The 14529-nt window shown below is 47.4% G+C and overlaps 1 protein-coding gene across 1 annotated transcript in view; it reads right to left on the bottom strand.

Annotated features, from left to right (window-relative positions):
- LOC140384457 (F-actin-monooxygenase mical2-like) overlaps positions 1-14529 on the bottom strand; it is a 371552-nt gene that overhangs the window by 67791 nt on the left and 289232 nt on the right. The window contains exons 32-34 of the mRNA XM_072466174.1: positions 9336-9439; positions 4387-4479; positions 1203-1296 (exon numbers count right to left, since the gene is read on the bottom strand). Of these exons, the coding sequence (XP_072322275.1) occupies positions 1203-1296; positions 4387-4479; positions 9336-9439 (291 nt within the window). The remainder of the gene's footprint in view (positions 1-1202; positions 1297-4386; positions 4480-9335; positions 9440-14529) is intronic.

Genomic DNA, 14529 nt, shown 5'->3' with positions numbered 1-14529 from the left:
TGGACCAAACGGCCTCCTTCTGTGAGGAAAATTCCTGACGATTCTAAACTTGCAAAATGCCCTCATTTGGAATTTTGCATGTAGAATATTTCACTGGGATGGAAGAAACCATGCAGCTATTTATCCATCCTTTACAGTAATTGTTTCAAACTGCTGGCAGAAAATAAAGTCAATTAATGGTTGATGGAAAAAAGACAGAGGCTCTGGACCAGATAATAGAGAATCCAGGAACAATACCGTCATGTTTCTGTTACAGGACTATTAATGACAAGGCCTCGAAACATAATCCCACCATGGCAGATTAAGAAATCTAAATAAAAAACTGGGATCAGCGAAGGTGACTGTGGAACTATGGAATTATTATATTAACTCTAGTGGATCACCAATCACTCTTTAAATCTGCTGTCCTAACCACTTCTGGGCCTATATGTGACTCCAGGTCCATACTAATGTGACTGACTCTGAATTGGCCGAGCAAGCCATTTATATTAACTTGTATTAAACCACCAGCGGGTCAAAAAAGCAGCATGCCACCATTCTCTCAGGGGCAATAAATGCCAGCCTTCCCAGTAACACCCACAACCCAAAACTTCTACAGATGTGCAATAGAGAGCATCCTATCCTGCTGCATCACAGCCTGGTATGGCAACTGCTTGGTCCAAGATCGCAAGAAGCTGCAGAGTGTGGTGAACTCAGCCCAACGCAACACACAAACTTATCACCCCCACATTGATTCTGTGTACACCTCTCGCTGCCTCAGGAAGGCAGACAACATTATCAGAGACCCCTCCCACCCAGACATTGCCTTCTTCCAGACCTTTTCATCAGGCAGAAGGTACAGAAGTCTGAAGATTTGCACATCCAGACATAGGAACAGCTTCTTCCCCACAGCTACAAGACTCCTCAACGACTCCCCCTTGGACTGATCTGTTCCCTGTAAGAACACTATTCATGATGCCCTATGCTGCTCTTGCTCATGTGTTTGCTTGTTTGGCCTCTTGTTCCACACTGTAACCAATCACTGTTTGTTGATGTACCATTTGTCAATGTTCCCTGTTGATTATTCTCTTTGTCTACTATGTACGTACTGTGCACGTTCCTCGACCGCAGAAAAATATTTTTCACTGTACTTCGGTACATGTGACAATAAATCAAATAAAATCAAAAGCAATATGGAACACACGATAAGCAGAGGTAAATACCTGATTCGCCCCGTAGAGTTTTCTCCAACAGCACACCACGTTCTTCCAGCAGTCGCTGTTTTTCTTCGACTTCCTGCAGCTGACGCTGAATGATCTGCCAGAATAATCCTCTTTAAAGCAGGTTTTCAACTTACACAGGATATTGCAAAAACAACCCCCACAGAAACGTTTGTTCAAATGCTCCACTTCCAACCTGTTCCAGAAACGTCAGCAGCATCACTTGGGTTACCCAAAGGTGTCGAAGTATTATGCAGGAAACACAAACTGGGGACAGCTGTAGCCTAACCCACCTGTCAGGAAATGGATGGGATCAGGTTGAAACGTTGGGTTAATACCCCACACAACATTAATCCCCATCACAACCAGTAGAGAGCAGTATTGGGCACGCTCCCACAGGATTCCACCAGGTAAGTTAGAACACAGAACAAAGAAAAGTACCGCACAGGAACAGGTCCTTCGACCCTCCAAGCTTGTGCTGATCATTATGCCCTAACTTCGATCAAGATGCCTTGAAGGTTGTTTAAATTAGGTTAAAATGATACCCAAGACTTATGGCACAGTGGCGCAGCGGTTAGCACTACTTCCTCATGCCGCCGAGGATCCGGGTTCGATCACGGCCCTGGATCACTGTCCATATGGAGTCTGCACATTCTCCCCATGTCTGCATGGGTCTCACCCCCACAACCCAAAAATATTCAGGGTAGATAGGTTGGCCATGCTAAATTGCCCCTTAATTGGAATTTTTGTCAAAAAAATGAACCCCAATAGAGTCTATTGCTGAAATCGGCCCTTCTCGCTTGTGGCTGGGATTTTCCAGTGCCGCCAGCAAATGAATGGAGTTTTGACTGGAAAGCTAAATTCTCCCTTCTGGCTCGTAACGGGCCACGTCATGGACGAGACAGGAGAATCCCACCCATAAACTGTGCCGTCCAATTTGTGAGCCACATGTGGCTAATTGGGAACCCAGATGTGCCAAGTTGCAGATCTTATTAGTTAATAAAAAGTTGATAATACTCTCATGGGTCATAATATTCCTTCATTTGGCACGTGTGAACCTGGGTGTTTCTTGTTAAAATGGGTAAAGACTGGGATTTTCCACCCAGCCAAAGGTCCATTAACCTTCGGTGGGACTGGATGATCTCAGCGGCAGGCGGGACTGGATAATCCTGCCCAAAGAGTAGAATGTTTGAGAGCTCTTTTCATCATTGTGGCCTCTATACTTTCTCAATCGCTGAATATGGTTGATGTCTGTTCGGTGAATTGTTTATCCTGGAGTGTGTGTGAGGTGTTTTTTCAACTAAAATTTGTGCCTGCGGTTAAAACAGTGTCACTGTAGCAACACCTGTGTTGGTCAGCAGTTTCTGTTGGACAACACTGGGGAACAGCATGGGAACAGACCATTTGTCTTAACTGGTCTGTTTAGACTTCACGGGCGACATTCTCCGACCCCCCGACGGGTCGGAGAATCGCCAGGGGCTGGCGTGAATCCCGCCCCCGCCAGTTGCCGAAGTCTCCGGCACCGGAGATTCGGTGGGGGCGGGAATCGCACCGCGCCGGTTGGCGGGCCCCCCCGCTCGATTCTCCGGCCCGGATGGGCCGAAGTCCCGCCGATAAATTGCCTGTCCCGCCGGCGTAAATTAAATCACCTACCTTACCGGCGGGACAAGGCGGCGTGGGAGGGCTCTGAGGTCCTGGGGGGGGGGGCGCGGGGTGATCTGACCCCGGGGGGTGCCCCCACCGATCCGCGGGCGGGCCTGTGCCGCGGGGGCACTCTTTCCCTTCCGCCTCCGCCACGGTCTCCACCAGGGCGGTGGCGGAAGTGACTCCCTCCACTGTGCATGCGCGGGAAATTGTCAGCGGCCGCTGATGCTCCCGCGCATGCGCCGCCGCGAGATGTCATATCCGCGCCAGCTGGCGGGGCAACAAAGGCCGTTTCCGCCAGCTGGCGGGGCGGAAATTCCTCCGGCGCCGGCCTAGCTCCTCAATGTTGGGGCTCGGCCCCCAAAGATGCGGAGCATTCCGCACCTTTGGAACGGCGCGATGCCCATCTGATTGGCGCCGTTTTGGGCGCCAGTCGGCGGACATCGCGCCATTTCCGGAGAATTTCGCCCCACGTGAGCCCAATCCCCTACTTGCCCTCTCACTGCCTGCCCCAACATCATTCTGTTCATTTCTCCCTCATTAATGCATCAAACCTTCCCTTAAAAGCATGTGGTATGCCGCTCAACCACTCCATGTGGTAGTGAGTTGACACCACTCTCAATGTAGAGCAATTCCTTCTTTATTAGTCATGATGTGGAGATGCCGGCGTTGGACTGGGGTGAGCACAGTACGAAGTCTTACAACACCAGGTTAAAGTCCAACAGGTTTGTTTCAATGTCACTAGCTTTCCGAGCGGTGCTCCTTCCTGTTGGACTTTAACCTGGTGTTGTAAGACTTTGTACTGTTCTTTATTAGTGACGGTGTTATTTTTATGTTCCCTTGTGCTGGAGTCACCCAAGGTGAAAGCAGTTTCTCTATATCTTCCCTAACATAATCCTTCATAGCTTTACAGGAATTTATCTGGCCACTTCTCAGTCTTCTCAAGAGAAAAGTCCCCGAGCCTGTTTAACCAAACTTGAACACCAAGCATTATAACTAGAGGCAATATCTGTGGCTATGGAAAACACAGTAGGGGTGGTGGGGATGGGGAGGGGTGGGGGTGGTGATGAGGTGTTAGAAGCTGATGTATTAATAGAATGGGCCTCATCCTTCACTCTTACCCCAGAAGATGTAAGCCTGTATTACAAGGCAGGTAATCGTGCTCATTTGGATCAGGAGGAGACAATCTAATTAAGGTGTACAAACCATCAGGAAATCTTGAAGATGTGCTGGTTACTAACAGTTAACGATCAAAACACCCTGGAGTGTGATCAGTGGATTTTAAGATGAGAGAATTTGCAGTTGAATCATCACTTCCAGTGTAATGAAGCATTTTTTGATTGTTAATGGGATGTGGACGTTGCTACTAACATCATTCTCAAAGTGCATTAGCAGTTCCATAACTCACAGAGCTCCTGCCATATTACTTTACCACACCCCTAGGTCTTAAAACTGTAACCACCCTTTGAGATGCATTCCTCATCGACTCTCTGCTGTTATTGGCTTTGCCTGAAGGTAATGCTGAATCGTTTCTGGACTCTACCTGTGCCCTGTGGAGTCGCTTTACTTCCTCCTGTTTCACCTGCTGCTGAGCAAAACTCTGCATCTTCCTCTTTCTTCTGAAGCTATGACCTTCCTGAAAGAGGCGGAGACAAAACTTGTCAAAATATCAGAGACCAAACGTTCACTTCAACAAACAAAGGAATGAACTCACATTTATACAATACCGTTCACAACCTCAGGATGTTCCAAAGCACTCTGCAAACACCATTCAAAAGTAGAAAACATGGCAGCCAAATTACAAACAACAAGATCCCACCAATAGTAATTTGATGATGGCCAGATTATTGGATGCAATATTGTTTAATGAGGGTTGAACATCTATAACTCATACTGCATGAGACAGTTTATCTTTTCACCCATTAGCACTCAGTTTTGCAAATAAAGTTAACTCAATCCTAGTTTATGGAAAAGTCCATTCAATTGTTGGTGTTATCTCTCCTCTGAGGAAATATGAGGTCCAATTAAATTTAGCATTTCTTCTAGTTGCAAGTTTATCAAAAAGGGTCTTGGCTTTCTGGAGACACACTATAAGCCCTATAAGAAACATGTAAGGCTATCCTTCATATCACAGCGAGTTTGGGCCCACCCATAAAAGCGCACCAAAAACTGCAACCAGTACCAACCCGAAGGACAAGGGCGGTGAATGCATGGGAGCACCACCACCTGAAAGTTCCCCTCCAAGCCACACACCATCCTGACTTGGAAATATATCACCGTTCCTTCACTGTCGCTGGGTCAAAACCTTGGGACTGCCTTCCTAACAGCACTGTGGGTGTACCTACATTAAAAGGGACCACAGTGGTTCAAGAAAACGGCTCACCATCACCTTCTCAAGGGCAATTAGGAATGGGCAGTCAAGGCTGGAAGAGCCAGTGACGCTCACAGGGTGAAAAGAATAAAAAAACAAACTTATTTTACATGAAAATGATTTGGTAATTGTCAGCACATCTAAATTAGAAGGAAAGACAAACAATAAAACTTATGTATCAATAGTGTCTTTCAGAACTTCAGGCTATTTCAAAGCACTTAACAGCCAATTAAATATTTTTGAAGTGTAGTCACTGATATAATATAGGAAACACTGTAACCAATTGTGTATGGTAAGCTACCACAAGAGCATTGTGAGGCTGACCAGATAACCTGTTTTATATTATTGATGTTGGTTGGGGGATAAATATTGAAGAGGGCACTGGGGAAAACTCCCCTGCTCTTCGTCGTGATAGTGCCATGGGTTTTTCCTTTAGGTCCACATAAGAACTAGAACAGGAGTAGGCCATCTGGCCCCTCGAGCCTGCTCCGCCATTTAATGAGATCATGGCTGATCTTTGTGGACTCAGCTCCACTCTCCGGCCCGTACACCATATCCCCGAATCCCTTTAATCTTTAGAAAGGTATCTATCTTTTTCTTAAAAACGTTTAAAGAAGGAGCCTCAACTGCTTCACTGGGCAAGGAATTCCAGAGATTCACAACCCTTTGGGTGAAGAAGTTCCTCCTACACTCCGTCCTAAATCTACTTCCCCTTATTTTGAGGCTATGCCCCCTAGTTCTGCTTTCCCCGACCAGTGGAAACAACCTGCCCGCATCTATCCTATCTATTCCCTTCATAATTTTATATGTTTCAATAAGATCCCCCCCGCATCCTTCTAAACTCCAATGAGGACAGTCCCAGTCTACTCAACTTCTCGTCATAATCTAATCCCCTCAACTCTGGGATCAACCTAGTGAATCTCCTCTGCACTCCCTCCAGTGCCAATATGTCCTTTCTCAGGTAAGGAGACCAAAACTGAACACAATACTCCAGATGCGGCCTCACCAACACCCTATACAATTGCAGCATAACCTCACTAGTCTTGAACTCCATCCCTCTAGCAATGAAAGACAAAACTCGATTAGCCTTCTTAATCACCTGTTGCACCTGCACACCAACTTTTTGCGACTCGTGCACCAGCACACCCAGATCCCTCTGCACAGCAGCATGTTTTAACATCTTACCGTTTAAATAATAATCCATTCTGCTGTTATTCCTCCCAAAATGGATAGCCTCACACTTGGCAACATTGAATTCCATCTGCCAGACCCTAGCCCATTCACCTAACCTATCCAAATCCTTCTGCAGACTTCCGGTATCCTCTGCACTTTTTGCTTTACCACTCATCTTAGTGTCGTCTGCAAACTTTGACACATTGCACTTGGTCCCCAACTCCAAATCGTCTATGTAAATTGTGAACAACTGCGGGCCCAACACTGATCCTTGAGGGACCCCACTAGTTACAGGTTGCCAACCAGAGAAACACCCATTTATCCCCACTCTCTGCTTTCTGTTAGTTAACCAATCCTCTACCCATGCTACCACTTTACCCTCAATGCCATGCATCTTTAGTTTATGCAGCAACCTTTTGTGTGGCACTTTGTCAAAAGCTTTCTGGAAATCCAGATATACCACATCCATTGGCTCCCCGTTATCTACTGCACTGGTAACGTCCTCAAAAAATTCTACCAAATTAGTCAGACACGACCTACCCTTTGTGAACCCATGCTGCGTCTGCCCAATGGGACAAAATTCCCTTCAGGTGCCCCGCTATTTCCTCCTTAATGATAGATTCCAGCATTTTCCCTATAACCGAAGTTAAGCTTACCGGCCTATAATTACCCGCTTTCTGCCGACCTCCTTTTTTTAAACAGTGGTGTCACGTTTGCTACTTTCCAATCCTCTGGGACCACCCCAGAGTCTAGTGAATTTTGATAAATTATCACTAGTGCGTTTACAATTTCCCTAGCCATCTCTTTTAACACTCTGGGATGCATCCCATCAGGGCCAGGAGACTTGTCTACCTTTAGCCCCATTAGTTTGCCCAATACTGCCTCCTTAGTGATTACAATCATCTCAAGGTCCTCACCTATCATATCTTTATTTCCATCAGTCACTGGCATGTTATTTGTGTCCTCCACTGTGAAGACTGACCCAAAAAACCTGTTCAGCTCCTCAACTATTTCCCTGTTATTAAATCTCCCTTCTCATCTTCCAAAGGACCAATATTTACCTTAGCCACTCTTTTTTGTCTTATATATTTGTAGAAGCTTTTACTATCTGCTTTTATGTTCTGAGCTAGTTTACTTTCATAGTCTACCTTACTCTTCTCTATAGCTTTTCTAGTAGCTTTCTGTTGACCCCTAAAGACTTCCCAGTCCTCTAGTCTCCCACTAACTTTTGCCACTTTGTATGTTTTTTCCTTCAATTTGATACTCTCCCTCACCTCCTTAGATATCCACGGTTGATTTTTCCCCTTTCTACCGTCTTTCTTTTTTGTCGGTATGAACCTTTTCTGAACACTGTGAAAGATCGCTCGGAAGGTTCTCCACTGTTCCTCAACTGCTTCACCATGAAGTTTTTGCTCCCAGTCTACCTTAGCTAGTTCTTCTCTCATCCCATTGTAATCGCCTATGTTTAAGCACAAAACACTAGTGTTTGATTTTACCTTGTCATCCTCCAACTGTATTTTAAATTCCACCATATTGTGGTCGCTCCTTCCAAGAGGATCCTGAACTATGAGATCATTCATCAATCCTGCCTCATTACACAGGACCAGATCTAGGACCGCTTGTTCCCTTGTAGGTTCCATTACATACTGTTCCAGGAAATTATCCCGGGCACATTCTATAAACTCCTCCTCAAGGCTGCCTTTACCAACCTGGTTAAACCAAGCGATATGCAGATTAAAATCTCCCATGATAACCGCTGTACCATTTCTACATGCATCCGTTATTTCTTTGCTTGTTGCCTGCCGCGGGCGCGGGCCTAGCCCCTCAAGGTGAGGGCTTGGCCCCTAAAGGTGTGGAGAATTCCGCACCTTTGGGGCGGCCCAACGCCGGAGTGGTTCCCACCACTTCATTACGCCGGAACCCCCCGCCCCGCCGGGTAGGGGAGAATCCCGGCCCTGGTCTTTGTCTTACATAAAAGTATAAGCTGACAGATTTACAGGGAAGTCACGAGAGCCGAGACATCTTTCAGGAAAGATTGAATAGGCTGGGGTTCTTTATTCTAGACATTAGAATTGTGACGGGCTGAACTGGGAAGACATAGAGACACGTGGGTGAGATGCAAGAGAAAACCATCCCTTGCAAGTTTTCCTCCAAGTCACACGTGAAAAATATCATCGTTGCTTCCCTGTCGCTGGGCCAACAATCCTGGAAGAGCCTGCCTAACAGCATTGTGGGTGTACGTACACCACCTGGACTGCAGTGGTTCAAGATGGCGGCTCACCACCACCTTCTCAAAGCCAATTTGAGGTTAGTAATTAATGCTGACCTTGCCAGCAATACTCCCAACCCAGGAAGAAATAAAATAAAAACTAAAGGCCATAAAAACATGATATTCACTCATAAATCCACTTGGACATTCAAGAGAAATGTCTTTACCCAGACACAAGGTAAAATGGGATGTGGAGTAACCTATTGGATGATTTTTTTCCTCTTCCCATTTAGGTAAAGTTTACTTCAGATAGCTTAAACCTTTACCTTCCAGGATTTCACTGTCTAGGGCAGCATGGTAGCATTGTGGATAGCACAATTGCTTCACAGCTCCAGGGTCCCAGGTTCGATTCAGGCTTGGGTCACTGTCTGTGCGGAGTCTGCACATCCTCCCTGTGGGTGCGTGGGTTTCCTCCGGGTGCTCCGGTTTCCTCCCACAGTCCAAAGATGTGCGGGTTAGGTGGATTGGCCATGATAAATTGCCCTTAGTGTCCAAAGTTGCACTTAGTGTTGGGTGGGGTTACTGGGTTATGGGGATAGGATGGAGGTGTTGACCTTGGGTAGGGTGCTCTTTCCAAGAGCCGGTGCAGACCCGATGGGCCCAATGGCCTCCTTCTGCACTGTAAATTCTATGATAACAGTAAGCAGGGCATGGAAATATTGGAACTAGATAGCATTACCCTTGCCCGTTGCGATACTGGGGACGTCTCCACGGATGATTCATCACTTGTTGATTCGGATTCACTGTCACTATCGTGGGTGAAGGTTTTCTGATCCCTAGAACCTAAATGGAAGATAACGAGAAAGGCACTGTTCAGCTCTGTGTTTGTCAACAGCCTGACTGCGTGTCACTCAACATTTCATTTGTGCAAATTAATGTAAACAGCATTCCTTTTTCCCATGCCCTCTGCTCCATACACCCTTCCCTGGGCTCTTGTAGTTCTTACTTGGACAACACTAACTTACATTTATATAGCACCTCTAATGAAGTAGGAATGCCCCAGGGTGCTTCATGGGAACATTTCAAACAAGATTTGTCACCTAAACATAAACGGAAGTATGAGGACAAGTGACCAAAGGTTTTGTCAATGAGATAGATTTAAGGATCATCTTAAAGGAGGAAAAATAATGGAAAGACAGAGTGGCTCAGAGAGAACTTTTCTTTCTAGTGAGCGTCACTGTCAATGCCAGTTTCTACTGCCCATCGTAAGTGAATTGGCGAAGATGGTGGTGGAGACACCTTCTTGAACCGCAGTCCGTTTGGTGAAGGTACACCCACAATGATGTTAGATTCTAGGATTTTGACCAAGCAACAGTCAAGGAACGGCAATCTATCACCAAGTTAGGATGGTGGTATAACTTGGAGGTGAACCTGAAGGTGGTGGTGTTCCTTTGTGGCTGCCCCTGTTTTTACAGGTGGTAAACGTTCTAAAGTGCTGTCAAAGGATGCTTGGCGAGTTACTGCAGTGTATCTTGTCGATGGCACATACTGTGCATCGGTGGTGGAGGGAGTAATCATTGAAGGTGGTGGATGGGATGCCAATCAAATGGGCTTCTTTGTCATGGATGGTGCTGAGCTTCTTGAGTGTTGTTGGAGCTGCACTCATCCAGGCAAGTGGAGAGTATTCCATCACACTCCTGACTTGTGCCTTGTAGAGGATGGGCAGGCTTTGGGGAGTCAGGAGGTGAGTTACGCATCATAGAATTTTCTGCCTCTGACCTGTTCTTATAGTTGCAGTTATTATTCTCTAGTCCAGTTAAGCATCTTGTCAATGGTAACCTACAGGTTGTTGATGGGGGTTGGTGGGGGTTCAGCAATGCCATTGAATATCGAAGCAAGATGGTTAAATCCTCGCTTGTTGGAAATGGTCATTGCCCGACACTTCTGTGGTGCAAATGTTACTTGCCACGTGTCAGCCCAAGCTTCAATTGTGTCCAGGTCTTCATGCATTTGGATATCGACTGCTTCATTATCTGAGGAGTTGTGAATGATACTGAACATTGTGCAGTCATCTGACCTTATGATGAAGAGAAGGACATTGATGAAGCAGTTGAAGATGGCTGGGCCTAGGCCATGCTCCTCAGGAACCTCTGATGCGATGTCTGGGCAATGAGATGATTGTTTAAAGCAATCACAACCGTCTTCCTTTGTGCTAGGTATGATTCCAACCAGTGGAGAGTTTGACCCATGATTCTCCTTAATGCTCGGGCTCCTTCATGTCACCCTCAGTCAAATGCTGCCTTGATGGGACGGACAGTCACTCTCAACTCACTTCTTGAATTAAGCTCTTTTGACCATGTTTGGCCCAAGGCTTATATCAGGAGCCAAGTGGCTCTGGGGAACCCAAACTGAACATTGGTCAGGGGGTTATTACTGAGTAAGTGCTGCTTGAAAGCATTATCGAGATACCTTCCATTATTTTATTGATTATTGACAGAAAGCAGCAACTGGCCATTGTCCTGCTTTTTGTGGACTGAACATATCTGGACAGTTTTTCACATTGCTTGGTTAACACTGCTGCCGCACAGTGCCAGAACCCAGGTTCGATTCCAACCTCGGATGACTGTCTCATTCTTCCTGGGCGGGATTCTCCGACCCCCTCGCCCCAGCATGAATCGCGCCGCCCGCCTCGGAGAATGGCGGGGACCGGCGCGACTCAATGGGCCCCGGGGACGCCCAAATTCTCCGGTCCGCAATGGGCCGAAGTCCCGCCCGATTTTTGTCAGTCCCGGCGGCCTAAATTGGAGTAGGTCCTTACCGGCGGTACCTGGCGGCCTCCGGGGTTCTCGTGGGGATGCGGGGGGGATCTGGCCCCGGAAGGTGCCCCACAATGGCCTGGCCCATGATCGGGGCCCACCAATCCGCGGGTGGGCCTGTGCCGTGGGGGCACTCTATTCCTCTGCATCGGCCGCTGTGGTCCTCCGTGATGGCCGATGTGGAAACGAACCCTCTCGCGCATGCGCCGGGATGACGCCAGCACACGCTGGCGCTCCCGCGCATGTGCCAACTCGCGCCAGCCGGCAGAGGCCCTTCGGCGCCGTTTGGCGTGATGCCAAGCCCCTTCCCCGCCGGCTGGCAGGGCGCAAACCACTCCGGGGTGGGCCTAGCCCCTGAAGATGCGCAGGATTCCACACCTTCAGGGCGGCCCAACACCGGAGTGGTTCACGCCATTCCTCGGCGCCGGGACCCCCCGCCCCGCTGGGTAGGGGAGAATCCCGCCCCCTGTGTCTGCGTGGGTTTCCTCTGGGTGCTTTGGTTTCCTCCCACAGATGTGCAGATTAGCTGGATTGGCTATGCTAAATTTTCCCTAGCTGGGGTTACAGGAATAGGGGGGGGGGGGGATTGAGCCCAGTTGTGGTGCTCTTTCAGAGGGTGGGTGCTGACTCCATGGGTCGAATGGCACTGTAGGGATTCTATGATTCTATGATATGCCAGTATTGTTGTTATACTGGAACAGTGTGACTACAAACAAACAAAGAACAAAGAAATGTACAGCACAGGAACAGGCCCTTCGGCCCTCCAAGCCCGTGCCGACCATACTGCCCGACTAAACTACAATCTTCTACACTTCCTGGGTCCGTATCCTTCTATTCCCATCCTATTCATATATTTGTCAAGATGCCCCTTAAATGTCCCTATCGTCCCTGCCTCCACTACCTCCTCCGGTAGTGAGTTCCAGGCACCCACTACCCTCTGCGTAAAAAACTTGCCGCGTACATCTACTCTAAACTTTGCCCCTCTCACCTTAACTAGTTTGGGATGACAAGTTTTCAGTACTGCAGTATGTCGTCAGACCCATAACCTTTACTGTATCCAGTGCCTTCAGGATGGATCAACATCCTGGAGCTTCCTCCTGTCATGTGAGAGTACCTTTAAGAAATGGGTGTTTATAAATGGGTGTGTATATAAAAATCTGTAGTGGGAGTACCTTTAAGAAATGGGTGTTTATAAATGGGTGTGTATATAAAAATCTGTAGTGGGAGTACCTTTAAGAAATGGGTGTTTACTACTGCAGTGATGTCAGAGAGTGGGTGGAGCTGGGCTGTCTGTCAGCTTTTTACTTTTGTTTTAGGCTGTTTGCTGCAGGGTGTGTTTTAGTTTTGTTTTAGGTGTTGGTGCTGAAGCCAGACAAAGCAGGTGCACTGTTGATCTCTCTGCCATGAAAAGACTATCTCTTGATCATTTGGTGAATTCAGAATTATAAATGTTCTCAGTAGTGTCTAAGGGCAGCACGGTAGCCTTATGGATAGCACAATTGCTTCACAGCTCCAGGGTCCCAGGTTCGATTCCGGCTTGGGTCACTGTCTGTGCGGAGTCTGCACATCCTCCCCGTGTGTGCGTGGGTTTCCTCCGGGTGCTCCGGTTTCCTCCCACAGTCCAAAGATGTGCGGGTTAGGTGGATTGGCCATGATAAATTGCCCTTAGTCTCCAAAATTGCCCTTAGTGTTGAGTGGGGTTACTGGGTTATGGGGATAGGGTGGCGGTGTTGACCTTGGGTGGGGTGCTCTTTCCAAGAGCTGGTGCAGACTCGATGGGCCGAATGGCCTCCTTCTGCACTGTAATTTCTATGTATGTAAATCTATGTAGTGAATGTAAACCTAATGTGCTTCTGTTAAAAGGTGTTTCTTTTGTCTCTGGATGTTGTTTGGGAAGTTATTAAGGATTACTTAGTGTTGTATTCTTTGGGGATTGTATTTGAATTAATGGTTGCTAAGATGTTCACTATGTTTTAAAAAGGTTAACTTGAGTTCATAGAATAAACATTGTTTTGTTTTTAAAAATACTTTTCCATTTCTGCTGTACCACACCTGTAGAGTGGGCCGTGTGCTCCCCATACCACAATCTATTAAAAGTTGTGGGTCAGGTGAACTCCATGATACACGTTGGGGTTCTCGAAACCCTGGCTCATAACACTCCCTAGCAGCACTGTGGGTGGAACCTGCACCTAATGGACTTCAGCTGTTCAAGGAGGCAGCTTATCACCACCTTCTCAAGGGGAGTCAGTGATGGCCTCGTCAGCAATGCCCACATCCCATTGAAGAATAAAACAAGATAAAAGCAAATTTGGTGGATGCTGGAATCTGAAACCAAAGAGAAAATGCTGGAAAATCTCAGCAATTCTGGCAGCATCTGTAGGGAGAGAAAAGAGCTAACTTTTCAAGTCCAGATGACCCTTTGTCAAAGCATGGTGCGACAATAGTTAACTGAGTAATCCAAACTGTGGGACTCAGTGAAGTGATCAGGTTTGACAAAGGGTCATCCGGGCTCGAAACATAAGGAGCGGGATGCTCCGCCCCCCCCCCCCGCCCGCCCGCCCCGCCCCGCCCCCCCCCCCGCCCCCCCCCCCGCCCCCCCCCGCCCCCCCGCCCCGCCCCCCCCGCCCCCGCCCCCGCCCCGCCCCCGCCCCGCCCCCGCCCCGCCCCCCCCCCCCGCCCCCCCGCGGTGCAAGAATAAAACAACTTAGCTGAAGAGGAAATAATTGCAGCACTCCAGGAAAATGACAAGAGAGTGGGACAATGTGAGGCTCTTTTATAGAGTAATAGCACAGACTCGAGGGGTTGAATAGTCTCTTACATTGTAAACATTGTCTGATTCTATTATTCTACATTTAGTTATCAGGGTCAGGTTATAAAAGTTTAATTGATGCTTTAGTAAGAAAGTGCTGATCACAATGTAAAGTTCAGGTTCCAGATCATCCACTGGCATTGATTTTAATAAGGATTATTTATATCTATAAAGCAAAGCACATCAGGTATAGCGTGCATTGGATGTATAATAGATACATTTTTAAAAAAAATTATAAATTTAGTGGACCCAATTCATTTTTCTCCATTTCAGGGGCAAATTACATGTTCAATCCACCTACACTGCAC

This window comes from Scyliorhinus torazame, chromosome 10 (assembly GCF_047496885.1).
Source record: "Scyliorhinus torazame isolate Kashiwa2021f chromosome 10, sScyTor2.1, whole genome shotgun sequence".
NCBI lineage: Eukaryota > Metazoa > Chordata > Chondrichthyes > Carcharhiniformes > Scyliorhinidae > Scyliorhinus > Scyliorhinus torazame.
The sequence above is the reverse complement of the archived record's forward strand: the minus strand, read 5'-3'. Positions and strand labels throughout refer to the sequence as shown.